At 41.6% G+C, this 15,238-nt stretch overlaps 1 protein-coding gene across 1 annotated transcript in view; it reads left to right on the forward strand.

The window, feature by feature from the left end:
• Positions 1-716: 716 nt before the first annotated feature.
• LOC147024395 (transmembrane protein 178B-like) overlaps positions 717-15,238 on the forward strand; it is a 312,790-nt gene continuing 298,268 nt past the window's right edge. Inside the window, exons 1-2 of the mRNA XM_085884279.1 lie at positions 717-1,958; positions 9,529-9,642. Of these exons, the coding sequence (XP_085740405.1) occupies positions 1,421-1,958; positions 9,529-9,642 (652 nt within the window). The 5' untranslated portion in view covers positions 717-1,420. The remainder of the gene's footprint in view (positions 1,959-9,528; positions 9,643-15,238) is intronic.

Below are 15,238 nucleotides of genomic sequence, written 5' to 3' on the forward strand. Positions count from 1 at the left end.
TGCAAGGCTGGATGACCACCTACCCAGGAGCGACTGCGTCCTCTGGAAACATCTCCACTCTACATGTATATCTTCATATTAATAAATGTGATTTTTTTGTCTATCTGTCTGTCTGTGCGTCTCTGTATAACACCAATCATGCCGACACGACTGGGACAATTACTACCAAACTTGGCACATGGACCAAGTTCGACCTCATGGTGAACATGGGCCACTTGGCTTCATCTGTCGTCGCAGGGGTTCAGGAAGAAGGTCGCCGAAAATTCTCCAAGTAAATGTGTAAAGTGCAGCACCACCCGCTGGTGGTGGCAGAGGGTAGTTCAAGTTCGCTGCGGCGATAACTTGCATTTTTGCACTGCACATGTTCCCAGAGAGGGGAAGCCCCAAAGCGAACCACCACGAATCAGGGGAGGCAGGGGAAGGGGGTGGGAGAGGGGGAGGGTGCGAGTCCGGACGAGGGGAAGGGGCGGGTGGAGCAAGGGCAACGCCGGGAACCCCTGCTCATATACATACCCCCCCCCCAATGCTATTCCAGACAAAGCAATCCCAGTGTATTTATTTTTACCCAAAATTCATTGTAATTTTGAAAACGCTTCCAAGATATTTTTTGTCCATTTTCGCACCGTTTATTGACCATTGTTTACGGTTGATGACGCAGTAGTGTCCGCGTGATGCACTGTTAATTACGTGCGTTGAGCACAGGAACACGTGACCCGTCATCCCATCTGAGTTATCATCCTGCAGGCCACATCATACGCAGCAGTTCGGCAAAGATTCTCAGGAACAGTGCGCAAACACAAGAGGGGGGGTTTGCCACGGTGGGTTTTCTTCGTCTGTGAGAGTGACGCACGCCGTGGATTAAACACCCGTCAAGTTCGCAGCACACATCGACGCAAAGAAATATATAACGCATCTAAAAATGGTCGAACGTCGACATCATGGTGCCTCGGAATATAACCTTGACGACATGATGTCGCCTCCTCCTCCGTGGATGCTCGCGCAAACTGAGCTGTTCATGTTGCAGGCTCAAGGGTCTTATTGCACCTGCTGAATACAACGGCATTGAACAGCGACGCGTCTGCCTGCCATGATACGCCGATCGATGGGCGTCCTGCTCGTATGACATCACTGGGCGCGCGCGGGGTGCGCGAGCCGGCATTGCTGATGCGGGCATCGCGCGGGTGTGAGACCGTTCGTCGTGAGTGAGGAAGAAGAGGCAAGGAGGGGTGTACGCTGGAGGACGAGACGAGGGTCGTGTTGTCGAGCGATCATTCACAGCGCTCATCCCGGGCAGTGCATGCCGGGACAGCGGCACTTGTGAGAACTTCCCGGGGGAGGGGGGGGGAAGGGGTTTCGAAGGACTCGGCGTTGCTGTCGCTTCCTCTGCCGTGCCGGGCCCCATGCCGAGCGGGCTGCGGCCATGGCTGCCGTGAGAGTGCTCCTGTATGCTGGCTTGGCGCTGGCGCTGTGTGCGCTCGCTCTGCTCTCAGCAGCGCTCTGCACCGACCACTGGTACGAGACAGATGCGCGAAGGCACCGTGATCGTTGCAGGACGTACGGCACAAAACGCCGGGATCCCGGGTACATCATCACCAACACCAACAACCTACCGCTGCGCATCAAACCCTTCTCGGTGCTGCGGCGAACCCCGGCTCAGAACGGCTCTGCTGCTGGGTGGGCCCGATTGCACAGGATTCGGCGCGCGGCTGGACCACCACCGACCCAGCAGCGACTGCGGCCTCTGTCGGAACATCATTACCTGAGGCCGTGGCCGCTCCCGGTATGGGCTCGTTCTCCAGAGCTCTCTGTGGGACGCAGGTATCGGCGACAGGTGTTCGGCTTTGGTGGCTCCACGGACCCGGACTGTGTGCGCCGAGCGAACTCCACCGAGACTGGGCTCTGGAGGAGGTGTTTCAGGGAGGGTTTCGATGATGAGATCGAGGGTTTGATCGTCAAAGGTGGGTTGACCATACAGGTACACAGACAGCTACATGCACGGAGGTCCAGACACTGCACGAATAGGAACTTGAGGAAAGGAATGAGGAATAACAATCTTGCTGTGCAAGCGAAGTAGCGAGTTGGTTTGAAGAAATATTGACATGTCCGAGGAAAGTGATAGTCAGACAGGAAGGTGTTGTTATGGCCGCTATTTAGAGCAGTGAAGATCATCTACTCTCCACAGGATGCCAGACTGAGCAAATCAGTCCTTTTCCTCACACCCATAGATTTAGGAGATTATTTTGTCCTTTCATTGAGAATTTTAGATTAATGCCATCGCACGGACAGTCGCATCATATCTGTTTGGTTTTCTTCCTTCAGCGGCTGTGAAAAGAGATTCATCGCATATATTTTACTTGCAGCCATGAACAATGCGTGTGAACAATTTCTTTTCAAACAGTGAAAAATACCTTGTGTATCATCTCCAATTAGAGTGTTCTTGGTAGTACTTTTACAGTACAGGGACTCCTGAGTCGCCCACGCTCTCGTGTTCACAGTTTAAGGTTAATGAAGCAGCTTGACAGCTCAGCTTTTTGTATGATGGCTTGTGTATCCGAACAAGGAGAGTAAATTAACATTGACCACATAAGTAATATAACATTTACCCCAAAAGGAGAGTAAAATATCATTTACCCCAAAAGGAGAGTTAAATAACATTTACTCCATAAGAAGAGTAAAATAACATTTACCCCAAAAGAAGAGGAAAATAACATTTACCCCAAAAGAAGAGTAAAATAACATTTACCTCAAAAGGAGAGTAAAATAAGTTTTTCCCCAAAAGGAGAGTAAAATATAATTTACCCCAAAAGAAGAGGAAAATAACATTTACCCCAAAAAGGAGAGTAAAATAACATTTTCACCAAAAGTAGAGTATAATATCATTTACCCCAACAGAAGAGGAAAATAACATTTACCCCAAAAGGAGAGTAAAATAGCATTTACCCCCCAACAGAAGAGGAGAATAGCATTTACCCCAAAAGAAGAGTAAAATAACATTTATCCCAACAGGAGAGTAAAATAACATTTTAACCAAAAAGAGAGAAACATATCATTGACCCTAAAAGGACAGAAAAAATCAATTACCCCAAAATACAGTAAAATCATATTTTCCCCAAAGAAGAGTAAAATATCATTTAGCCCAACAGGAGAGTAAAATTATATTAATCCCAAAAGGAGATTTAAATCACATTTACCCCAAAAGGAGAGTGAAATAAAATTTTCCCCAAAAGGAGAGTAAAATAACATTTACTCCAAAAGAAGAGTAAAATAACATTTACCCCAAAAGGAGAGTAAAATAACATTTACTCCAAAAGAAGAGTAAAATAACATTTAACCCAAAGAAGAGTAAAATAACATTTACCCCCAAAGAAGAGTAAAATAACATTTACCTCAAAAGGAGAGCAAAATAACATTTCCCCCAAAAGAAGAGGAAAATAACGTTTACCCCAAAAGAAGAGTAAAATAACATTTACCCACAAAGAAGAGTAAAATAACATTTACCTCAAAAGGAGAGCAAAATAACATTTCCCCCAAAAGAAGAGGAAAATAACGTTTACCCCAAAAGAAGAGTAAAATTAACATTTACCCCAAAAGAAGAGTAAAATATCATTTACCCAAAAAGGAGAGTAAAGTAACATTCACCCCAAAAGGAGAGGAAAATAACATTTACCCCAAAAGGAGAGTAAAGTAACATTCACCCCAAAAGGAGGGGAAAATAACATTTAACCCAAAAGAAGAGTAAAATAACATTTACCCCAAAAGGAGAGTAAAATAATATTCACCCCAAAAGAAGAGGAAAATAACATTTACCCCAAAAGGAGAGGAAAATAACATTCACCCCAAAAGGAGAGTAAAATAACATTCACCTCAAAAGGAGAGTAAAATAATGTTTACCCCCAAAGGAGAGTAAAATATCATTGACCTGAAAAGAAGAATAAAATATCATTGACTTCAAAAGAAGAGTAGAACTAGCATCCATTGAAGACAGTCTTCGATATCCCCCACCAGAGTAATTGAGGATTAACAAACTTATATTCCCTTAGCGTGTGCAATATATATTTGAAGTTTGATCTGACCAGCCGTTCTGCAGAAGAAGATGTTTGAAGATTTTAGGGTAAATTCAATATGGCCACCAAACCATGTGCCCTATCAATTAGAAATTAACAAACTTCTGAAAGGATGTCATGGGGAAAGTGTATGTGAAATTTTGCCTCAATCTGTCCAGCCGTTCTGGAGAAGAAGATTTTTAAAATTTATTAATTTTCAATCCAAGATGGCTGACAAACCATGTGACCTATGACATCATAAATTTACATTCTGTCTCCAATCCTCCAGTGGAATACGTGTGTGAAGTTTTTTGTTAATCGGACGAGATGTGTTTTTCTATCCAAGATGGCCACCAAACCATGTGACTTGTGACGTCATAATTTTTTACTATGTATGCAGACATGATGGAAGATGATAGTTGCAAATTTTCGTTTCGTTAGGTTATGTGATTCCAAAGAAAACATTATTTAATATTTTTCTTGAATCCAACATGGCTGCCAAACCATGTGACCTATCAATAAGAAAATATCAAAAGGCACCAGTTCACCCCTTGCTTGATATGTGTACCAAATTTCATAGATACATTTTGAAGGGATTTGTAGTTAAGCTCCGGAAACGAAATGTGACGGACGGACGGACGGAACCCATTTCTATATCCCCAGCCAACTTCGCTGGTTGGCGGGGGGATAATAACATTTATGCTAAAAGGAGAGTAAATTAACATTGACCACAAAAGAAGAGTAAAATAACATTGACCTCAAAAGAAGACTGAAATTACATTTACCGCAGAAGGACAGAAAAAATGACATTTACCCCAAAAGGAGGGGAAAATAATATTTACCCCTAAAGGACAGTAAAATATCATTTACCCCAAAAGGAGAGTGAAATATCATTTTCCATCAAAAGGAGAGAAAAGTAACAATTACCCCAAAAGTAAGATATTTACCCCAAAAGGACAGTAAAATATCATTTACCCCAAAAGGAGAGTAAAATCACATTTACCACAAAAGAAGAGTAAAACAACATTTACCTCAAAAGGAGAGTAAAATATCATTTACCCCAAAAGAAGAGTAAAACTAGCATCCGTTGAAGACAAAGTCTTCGATATCCCCTGCCATAGTAAATGAGGATTAACAAACTTATATTCCCTAAGCGTGTGCAATATGTATGTGAAGTTTCCCCTTGATCTGACCAGCCGTTCTGGAGAAGTTTAAAGGTTTTAGGGTAAATTCAATATGGCCACCAAACCATGTGACCTATCAATTAGAAATTAACAAACTTCTGAAAGGATGTATTGGGGAAAGTGTATGTGAAATTTTGCCTCAATCTGTCCAGCCGTTCTGGAGAAGATTTTTTTAAATTTATTAATTTTCAATCCAAGATGGCTGACGAACCATGTGACCTATGGCATCATAAATTTACATTCTGCCTCCAATCCTGCAGTGGAATACGTGTGTGAAGTTTCGTGTTAATCGGATGAGGTGTGTTTTTCTATCCAAGATGGCCACCAAACCATGTGACTTGTGACGTCATAATTTTTCGTATGTATGCAGACATGACGGAAGATGATAGTTGCAAATTTTCGCCTCGTTAGGTTATGTGATGCCAGAGAAAACATTATTTAATATTTTTCTTGAATCCAACATGGCTGCCAAACCATGTGACCTATCAATTCGAAAATATGAAAGGGCACCAGTTCACCACGTGCTTGATATGTGTTCCAAATTTCGTAAATATATCTTGAGGGGATTTGTAGTTAAGCTCCGGAAACGAAATGTGACGGACGGATGGACGGAACCCATTTCCATATCCCCCGCGAACTTCGTTGGTTGGCGGGGGATAATAACATTTTCCACAAAAGGAGAGTAAAATACCATTTATCACAAAAGGAGAGGAAAATAACAATTACCCCAAAAGGAGAGGAAAAATAACATTCACCCCAAAAGGAGAGAAAAATATTTACTCCAAAAGGAGAGGAAAATAACATTCACCCCAAAATAAGAGTAAAATATCATTTACCCGAAAAGAAGAGTAAAGTAACATTCACCCCAAAAGGAGAGGAAAATAACATTTACCCTCAAAAGGAGAGTAAATTAACATTGACCACAAAAGAAGAGTAAAATAACATTGACCTCAAAAGAAGACTGAAATTACATTTACCACAGAAGGAGAGAAAAAATGACATTTACCCCAAAAGGAGAGTAAAATTTGATTAACCTCAAAAGGAGAGTGAAATAACATTTTCCCCCAAAGGAGAGAAAAATAACATTTACCTCAAAAGAAGAGTAAAATAACATTTACCCCAAAAGGAGAGGAAAATAATATTTACCCCAAAAGGACAGTAAAATATTGTTACGAATTTGGAATTCGATTGCACACAACATACAGGTTCCTTAAGTCAGCTATGTCGATAAGTGCTTGTTCCCTAGATAGCTCACCTTCCATTGTTTAAATGTTTAGAAATCAATTGGATGCGCTGCGGATCGATTTAATAGTTAGGGAGCGAACAATGGAGACGTCCCTCCCCCTCTTCTGCGAAGAGGAAGAAGAGCCCTTCCGTCCCGTGATTCATGACGTCACCAACTCCCTCCCACCCGTGGTTGAGTGGGGGATGGTAACGAGGGCATGAGTCATGCCGGGCGTGGGGCAGGGGGGCAGAGAAGGATAAGAGGAGATCCTTTCTTTGTTCGTGCTCAGAGTGGGGGAGTGGTAGGTCAGCAGACCTTCGGGTCCTGTTTGGCTTGGGTTAGGGTTGAGGCCTTCGGAAGCTTTTTGCTTCTGCAGAGGAGTTGTTCAGCAGAGCTTCGGGTCCTGCTTGGCTCGGTAGGATTTTTGGAGAGCTGCTTTGTTTGGAAGAAAGTTGAGCCGGTTGCTCGGCTTGAGCTGCGAATGGCTTCTTATTCTTCCTTCTTCTTCTTCTTCTTCTTCTTCTTCTTCTTCTTCTTCTTCTTCTTCTTCTTCTTCTTCTTCTTCTTCTTCTTCTTCTTCTTCTTCTTCTTTGTGCGCGGAGCTCTTTGTTCTCCGTTTGGCTCCCGGCTTGGTGCGACTCACAGACCTCTTCTTGGAGGTGGTTCCTCGGGGAAGCGACGCATCGACGGGAAGGATCGGCGCCTCGTTTCACCAGCACGTGTTGAGAAGCGCGGGAGGATTCGCGGGAGCTCGGGAAGGATCGCGGATCACGCCGATTGGATCCAGCTCGCTTTTGCCGGAGCCCGGGTCCGAACAACTTGAAGACCACACGAGGTGGAGAGGTTCGAGATAGGCTCTGGGTTTCAGCTCACCTGTCCTCTGAGCTGGAGCTGGTTACTAAAGGCCTCAGCCACCATTTCTTGGGTGTGTGGTGCGAACGTGTGTCCGTGGGCCCGTCTAATAAGTAGGAAATTGTTAAGCGCTTTGTGTGCTGTAAATGTCTGTATTGCATTTCGTATAGTCGGAATAGTTCTGCTCTTACGTGCTTCCCTAGTTCCCCATTATTATTAATAAATACCCCAATTGTTAAATGTTTTCAGCTCGTCACGTCGATTCTTTCATTGACTGAGCATTTCTTGTATTGGGAGTTAGAAAGCCGTTGGTTTGCTGTAAAAGGGGGACATTTGGACCAACGGTTCTCGGTGATTTAGCCACTCGGAATCGTGCACGGGACAGGCTCGCCTCAGCGGTTTGTTCCGTCGAGGGTGGAATACCCCGGTAGTTGGATCACGTGGGTATTTAGGTACATTGAAGATTGGCAATCGACCCTACTCCACATGATCTGCCCATTGGCGTATTTCGCTTCTTGTACGAGGACCCGTCGACTCGGACTTATCCGGGCGGCGATCTATATTCCGGGCGATCGGTCGGGCCGACTCGACTTGCGGCTCCGTCAGAGTGGTCGGTTGGCGGCCAACCCCCGGCGCCGTAACAATATCATTTACCCCAAAAGGAGAGTAAAATATAATTTACCATCAAAAGGAGAGAAAAATAACATTTACCCCAAAAGTAAGATAATATTTACCCCAAAAGGACAGTAAAATATCATTTACCCCAAAAGAAGAGTAAAACTAGCATCCATTGAAGACAAAGTCTTCGATATCCCCCGCCATAGTAAATGAGGATTAACAAACTTATATTCCCTAAGCGTGTGCAATATGTATGTGAAGTTTCCCCTTGATCTGACCAGCCGTTCTGGAGAAGATGTTTGAAGGTTTTAGGGTAACTTCAATATGGCCACCAAACCATGTGACCTATCAATTAGAAATTAACAAACTTCTGAAAGGATGTCTTGGGGAAAGTGTATGTGAAATTTTGCCTCAATCTGTCCAGCCGTTCTGGAGAAGAAGATTTTTAAAATTTATTAATTTTCAATCCAAGATGGCTGACGAACCATGTGACATATGAGATCATAAATTTACATTCTGCCTCCAATCCTCCAGTGGAATACGTGTGTGAAGTTTCGTGTTAATCGGATGAGGTGTGTTTTTCTATCCATGATGGCCACCAAACCATGTTATTTTTGACGTCATAATTTTTCGTATGTATGCAGACATGATGGAAGATGATAGTTGCAAATTTTGCTTTGTTAGGTTATGTGATTCCAGAGAAAACATTATTTAATATTTTTTCTTGAATCCAACATGGCTGCTAAACCATGTGACCTATCAATTAGAAAATATCAAAAGGCACCAGTTCACCACTTGCTTGATATGTGTTCCAAATTTCGTAAATATATCTTGAGGGGATTTGTAGTTAAGCTCCGGAAACGAAATGTGACGGACGGACGGACGGAACCCATTTCTATATCCCCCGTGAACTTCGTTGGTTGGCGGGGGATAATAACATTTTCCACAAAAGGAGAGTACAATTACATTTACCCCAATAGGAGAGTAAAATACCATTTACCACAAAAGGAGAAGAAAATAACATTTACCCCAAAAGGAGAGGAAAATAACATTCACCCCTCAAGGAGAGTAAAATAACATTCACCCCAAAAGGAGAGGAAAATATAATTTACCCCAAAAGGAGAGGAAAATAACATTCACCCCAAAAGAAGAGGAAAATAACATTTACCCCCAAAGGAGAGTAAAATATCATTTACCCGAAAAGAAGAGTAAAATAACATTTACCCCAAAAAAAGAGGAACATAACATTTACCCCCAAAGGAGAGTAAAATATCATTTACCCGAAAAGAAGAGTAAAATAACACTGACCCCAAAAGAAGAGTAAAATAACATTTACCTCAAGATGTGAGTGAAATAACATTTACCCCAAGAGAAGAGTAAAATATCATTTACCTCAAAAGGAGAGTAAAATAACATTTACCCCAAGAAAAGAGGAAAATAACATTTACCCCATAAGTGGAGTAAAGTAACATTTGCCCCAAAAGGAGAGTAAAATAATATTTACCTCAAAAGAATAGCAAAATTACATTTACCCCAAAAGGAGAGTAAAATAACATTTACCCCAAAATGAGAACATGGCTCACAGGTATGTTGCTCCTGTCCACAGGCATTGTCGACAGATGCGAGCCAATCAAATACCACTACTCTTCTACATCACTGCCAAAGAATCTCGCCTACAACGTGACGCGGGCCATCCGCCAGGACGAATGGCACGCCCTCCGTGAGTAACACAAGTAATCTTGTCTGCTGTCATTCTGCTCTTCATGGTAGCGCGTTGTGAAGTGACGATTGTGGTGACTACAGTTTGATATTTTATAGGCATAACTTCGTTCATTTGCTATCCCTGTGTCGTAAGAGGCGACCAGGGTTGCGTCAGGAAGGGCATCCGGCGTAAAACCTGTGCCAAATCAGTATGCGGATCATAACGGATGATACGCTGTGGCGACCCCTAACGGGAGCAGCTGAAAGAACAAGAAGAGAACTTCGTTCACTTTGCGGGACTTAACTGGACATGAGAGCCCCGATCAGTAAATTTGCCAACAGTTATGGTTTTTCCCTCATGCCATACTCCTATCTGTTCATTTTATTTTTATTCAGGAAATAATGGGTGAAATTGGCATGGAAACAATGCAGTACATACATTCATCAGTTGCATTGATTGGTTGGTTGGTCGGTCATCAAAAATGTGACTTAAAAGTCGAGATTTTATTTTGCGGGGAGGGCAGGGTGTGGGAGGGGGTGGGGGGGTTACAAACACTCAAAAAAAGGGGTGATTGTGTCAAACAGTAAAATACATAGTGAAGCCTTTTAAAGTCACTCACGTTTATACCCAGATGTTGAGAGTCATAGAAGAGTAGCTTTTCATTATTTTATACACCTCACTGTCAAACGTTGAAGTGCATTCATAATCGTGTGTTTTTATTTTTATTATTTTCATTATTATTTGCATCCTGCACTGATTGTGGCCGATAAATTTTGGATTTTATAGCAGTGATGCATCTTGCACTGTTTGCCTAATTGTGATGGTGGTCTCTGAAATCAAAACTTCATTGTTGGCACAGTGAAGCACTATATGGGATACTGTAGTTGCCAAAATTTTTTTTTCTCCTTTCAGTTACTTTTGCCTTGTATTTGACAAAGAAGCATGTTTTCCAAAACATCTGCTGTAGCACCTTGCATATAAATCTGATGCTGGTCATTACACAAATTTAGTCTTGTTAGTCTTCCTTTTAAACTCCCCTTTAATGCTTCTTTATCTGTTTATTCTCTCTGTTTTTTTTTCCTTGCCTTCTCTCTTCTTTTTCCAATGTGCTGCACTTTTTTTCTTTTTCTTTCTTTATTTATGTTCCTCTTTGTGAGATACAGTAACAAGCTTAATTGCGTTATTTTGTTTCACCTTAGAATCTCTACCGGACATTCATGTTAATTTGTCTTGATTTAGTCTTAAGCTTGACTGGTATGTTAATCCCGACCTATAAAGGTGGAGCAGGGCACCTGGGACAGTACCGTGACGGAATAGTCTGCCATGATGATTGCTTGTGCTGATTCATTGTGGATCATGTTTGCAATAAACCTTGTTGATTGACTTCAAGGATTGAGGCCTGGGACATAACAAAATTGGCGATGACGCAAACTATATTATTTAAATGGCAGTCTTCAGATAACAAGTAATAAAAGCATTTTAATCAAGAAAAAGAGCAATCAGAGATTGCAGACCCTCACCAGGACTTCTTTTGAGTGGTGTATTTTTATCGGTTTTCCTGTAAATCCAATATGGCTGCCAAACCATGTGACCTATGATATCATATGTGTGAACCTTTTGTTCCTCGTGGACAGGCGGTCATACATGTGAAGTTTCACCTCGATTTGTTCAGCCACTTCAGAGAAGAAGATTTTTGAAAAAAACAACATGGCTGCCAAATCACGTGATGGATGACATCATTAATTTTTTTCTGTGGACCATTTTATCCCAAGATCCATCGATTGGGAGCATACTCTGTGCAGAGCGTTGGTGCTGCTTCAGCAGACTCCTTGGCTATTAGGCACAATCCTGGATGGGTCACCACTCTGACACAGGATACAGGATACAGGATACCAGCAAGCTGGCACTCATTTTGCTGACCTCGGAAGGATGACAGGCAGTCAACCCCACCTGTTATTAATTCAACTGCTGAGTGGGATTTGAACTCAGGATCCTCAGATCCCAAGCCCACCATCCTCACCATTAAGCCAACACCAGGCATATCCCTAGATGACCCTCAAAAATGTTCATACTGATCGGATGTGGCGTTCTGCATATGCAATTATGATGTCATAATGAGGGCACCTATGACCTCATTAAAAAAAAATCACACTCATTCCCCATGAGGAGTACTTGCTATATGCCAAGCTTCAATTTTTTCCTTGGTGCGGTTTCAGAGATACAGAGGTCCAAATTTTTGTTTTTCCAATATGGCTGCCACACCACATGACCTTTGATGTCGTAATTATCATTAAAACATTCCACATAAGTATTCACACCAATGGTGAAAATTTCGTCTTAATCCGACAAGCGGTTGCCGAGAAAAATACGAAAGTTTTGTGCGGACAAACAAACAGACAGACATGTTGAAATAAAAATGTAAATACAATAAATACAGCATAAAATATACAAAAACAGTACTTTTACCTTTTATATTTACTATATTATATATAAAAAATGTTATCATTGAAATAAACATGTAAATACAATAAATAGAGTATAAAATATACAAAAACAAGACTTTCACCTTTTATATTTACGATACTATATATAAACCATGTTAACATTGAAATAAACATGTAAATACAATAAATACAGGATAAAATATACAAAAACAATACTTTAACCTTTTATATTTACAATACTATATATAAACCATGTTAACATTGAAATAAACATGTAAATACAATAAATACAGTAAAAAATATACAAAAACAAGACTTTCACCTTTTATATTTACTATACTATATATAAAGCATGTTAACATTGAAATAAACATGTAAAATACAATTAATACAGTATAAAATAAACAAAAACAAGACTTTCACCTTTTATATTTACTTTCCTATATATAAAGCATGTTAACATTGAAATGAACATGTAAATACAATAAATACAGGATAAAATATACAAAAACAATACTTTTACCTTTTATATTTATGATACTATATATCTCTTCTTCTTCTTTCGGCTGCTCCCGTTAGGGGTCGCCACAGCGGATCATCCGTATGATCCGCATAGTGATTTGGCACATGTTTTACCCCGGATGCCCTTCCTGACGCAACCCTGGTCGCCTCTTACAACACAGGGATATGGTACACCTATTTTAATCGGGGTATACACCAGCCCAGTACACTGGTACTCACTTCACCGACCTCAGAAGGATGACAGGCTGAGTCAACCCCCTGGTGTATTCATTCAGTGGCCCAACGGGGCTTGAACTCAGGACCTTTTGGATCCCAAGCCGCTGCCCTAACCACTGCGCCAACACCAGGCTTTCTTCGACAAGCCATGACGCAACAACCATCAGTTGAAAATGAAGGAACATCACGTGCTATTCCAGTGATAAGTGAGACAACTCAGAAGGGCAAAAAGATCCAGGCACTTCCTGCATCATACACAAATGTTCCTCCAGTAGTCCGACCTCGACCTGATCCTACTCTTGCTCATGTGAATGGACCGGTTATGCCAGAGAACCTAGTTCTGGCTCTTGGATTGTTATGATACTATATATAAACTATGTTAATATTGAAATAAACATGTAAATCCAATAAATACAGTAAAAGATATACAAAAACAAGACTTTCACCTTTTATATTTTCTATACTATATATAAAGCATGTTAACATTGAAATAAACATGTAAAATGCAATTAATACAGTATAAACTAGAGGGGGAGCACTCAGGAGAGGGCAAAAAACCTCTGCCGCCAATACTGCTGGGTCACTCAAGTGAACCTTATATCTTATTCATTAAATATGATGTCCAGTGCTGACAGTTATAGTTCTTTTCTCCAACATATTTTTTTTTTGGGGGGGGGGGTGAAAATCACTTAAAACATGTAGAAATGCAAAAAATAAATTTGGGGGGAGGTAATTTTTTTTGGGGGGGGTTGGAAATCACTTAAAACATGTAAAAATGCAAAAAAAAAAATTTCTCTAACAATTTTTTTTGGGGGGTTGGAAATCACTTAAAACATGTAGAAATGCAAAAAAAAAAATTTTTCTCTGACAATTTTTTTTTGGGGGGGGGGGGACCAAGTCCAAAATCTAATGCCATGATCCTTGGACCATACCTAACCCCCCCCCACCAAGTTTGGTCGAAATCCGTCGACGAGTTTTTCCGTAATACTGTTCACAAACAAACAAACAAACAAACAAACAGAAAGGGGTGAAAACAGTAACCTTCGATCTTCGATGGCAGAGGTTACATATACAAAAACAAGACTTTCACCTTTTATATTTACGATACTATATAAAAAGCATGTTAACATGGAAATAAACATGTAAATACAATAAATACAGTATAATACAATAAATCAAGTTTCATCGAAATTGTATGTTTAGTTTCGGAGAAGAAAGCAAATACATATTTTGGGGAGCAACCCCCTTACACCCCCTGACAGCCTGATTTTTCTAATGTCATGAACAAACTTTAGTCCACCATGGGTGTTGAAGTTTGCAGTCAAGTTTCATCAGAATTGTTTTGTCTTTTCTGAGAAGAAAGCAAATATCTCTTTGGGGGGGGGGGAACCCTCCCATAAACTACCTTCATAGACCCCCTCAAACCCCCCCCCAATTTATTTTTTTTTAATTGTAAATCCAGACCCCGGTTTCCTTCCTGAAAGTCCCTGTAATGTCCATCTTGTATACACTGTGTTCCCCGCCCCATCCCTCTCCCTTCCACAGATCTCCTAATGTCTCTGTTCCCCACTGTTTTGTCCTTCCCACTCCCACTGTCCCACCCCTCCTGTCTCATGCCCCCCTTGCTGTGCATCGTATGCTAACTTTGCTGTGCGTTTTTTTCTGAGGTTTTATAAATCTCAGACCCCAGTTTTATAAACTGGTCCAACACGTGGAACATGTTTTTCAATCCGGACAAATCTCACATTCTCACAATGTCTCTCTGAAAGGATCATTTGGAAAACTCCCCCATCCACTTTCTCAATAATCCTCTGGAAGAAGTCCTTTCTTTCAAGCTTCTGGGTCTCACTATCTGCCATGATCTTTCCTGGGAAAGCCACATTTCCAACCTGGCCTCCAAAGCCAGTCGTTGACTGGGAATTCTCTATCGTGTAAAGTCCTTCCTCGGCCCACCTGAGCTCCTGACCACATACAAAGCTTTCGTTCGCAGCCTGATGGAGCACTGCTCTCCCCTCTGGGCTGGTGCTCCTGCATCCCACCTTTCTCGGCTTCACGCTGTGGAAACCAAGGCATTTCGGATCATTGGCATCTCCCGTGATAAGGCTGAGTCTTTGGGCCTCTCACTCTCTCACTGCAGGTAGGTCGGTGGTCTTTCTGTCTTCTACCGTCTCCTCTCCAGTCTCGCCCCCTTGTCTGTGTTTTGTCCCCACCATATTTCCGCAGGGCGCTCAAGGTCCACCAACAACTCTTTTCTGGTAAAACTACCAAAATCACGAATCACTGCTCACCTTCACTCTTTCATTCCTATTTTTCCCCGCCTTTGGAATAAACTCCCTCACTCTGTTCAATCCCATTCTTCCCTCCAGGCCTTCAAAACAGCTGTTCACCACCACCTCTTATTATCCCCCATCCAAATCCTTGATCTTTTCTAC

This window comes from Eptatretus burgeri, chromosome 6 (assembly GCF_056783735.1).
Source record: "Eptatretus burgeri isolate ZD-2024b chromosome 6, Ebu_testis_v1, whole genome shotgun sequence".
NCBI lineage: Eukaryota > Metazoa > Chordata > Myxini > Myxiniformes > Myxinidae > Eptatretus > Eptatretus burgeri.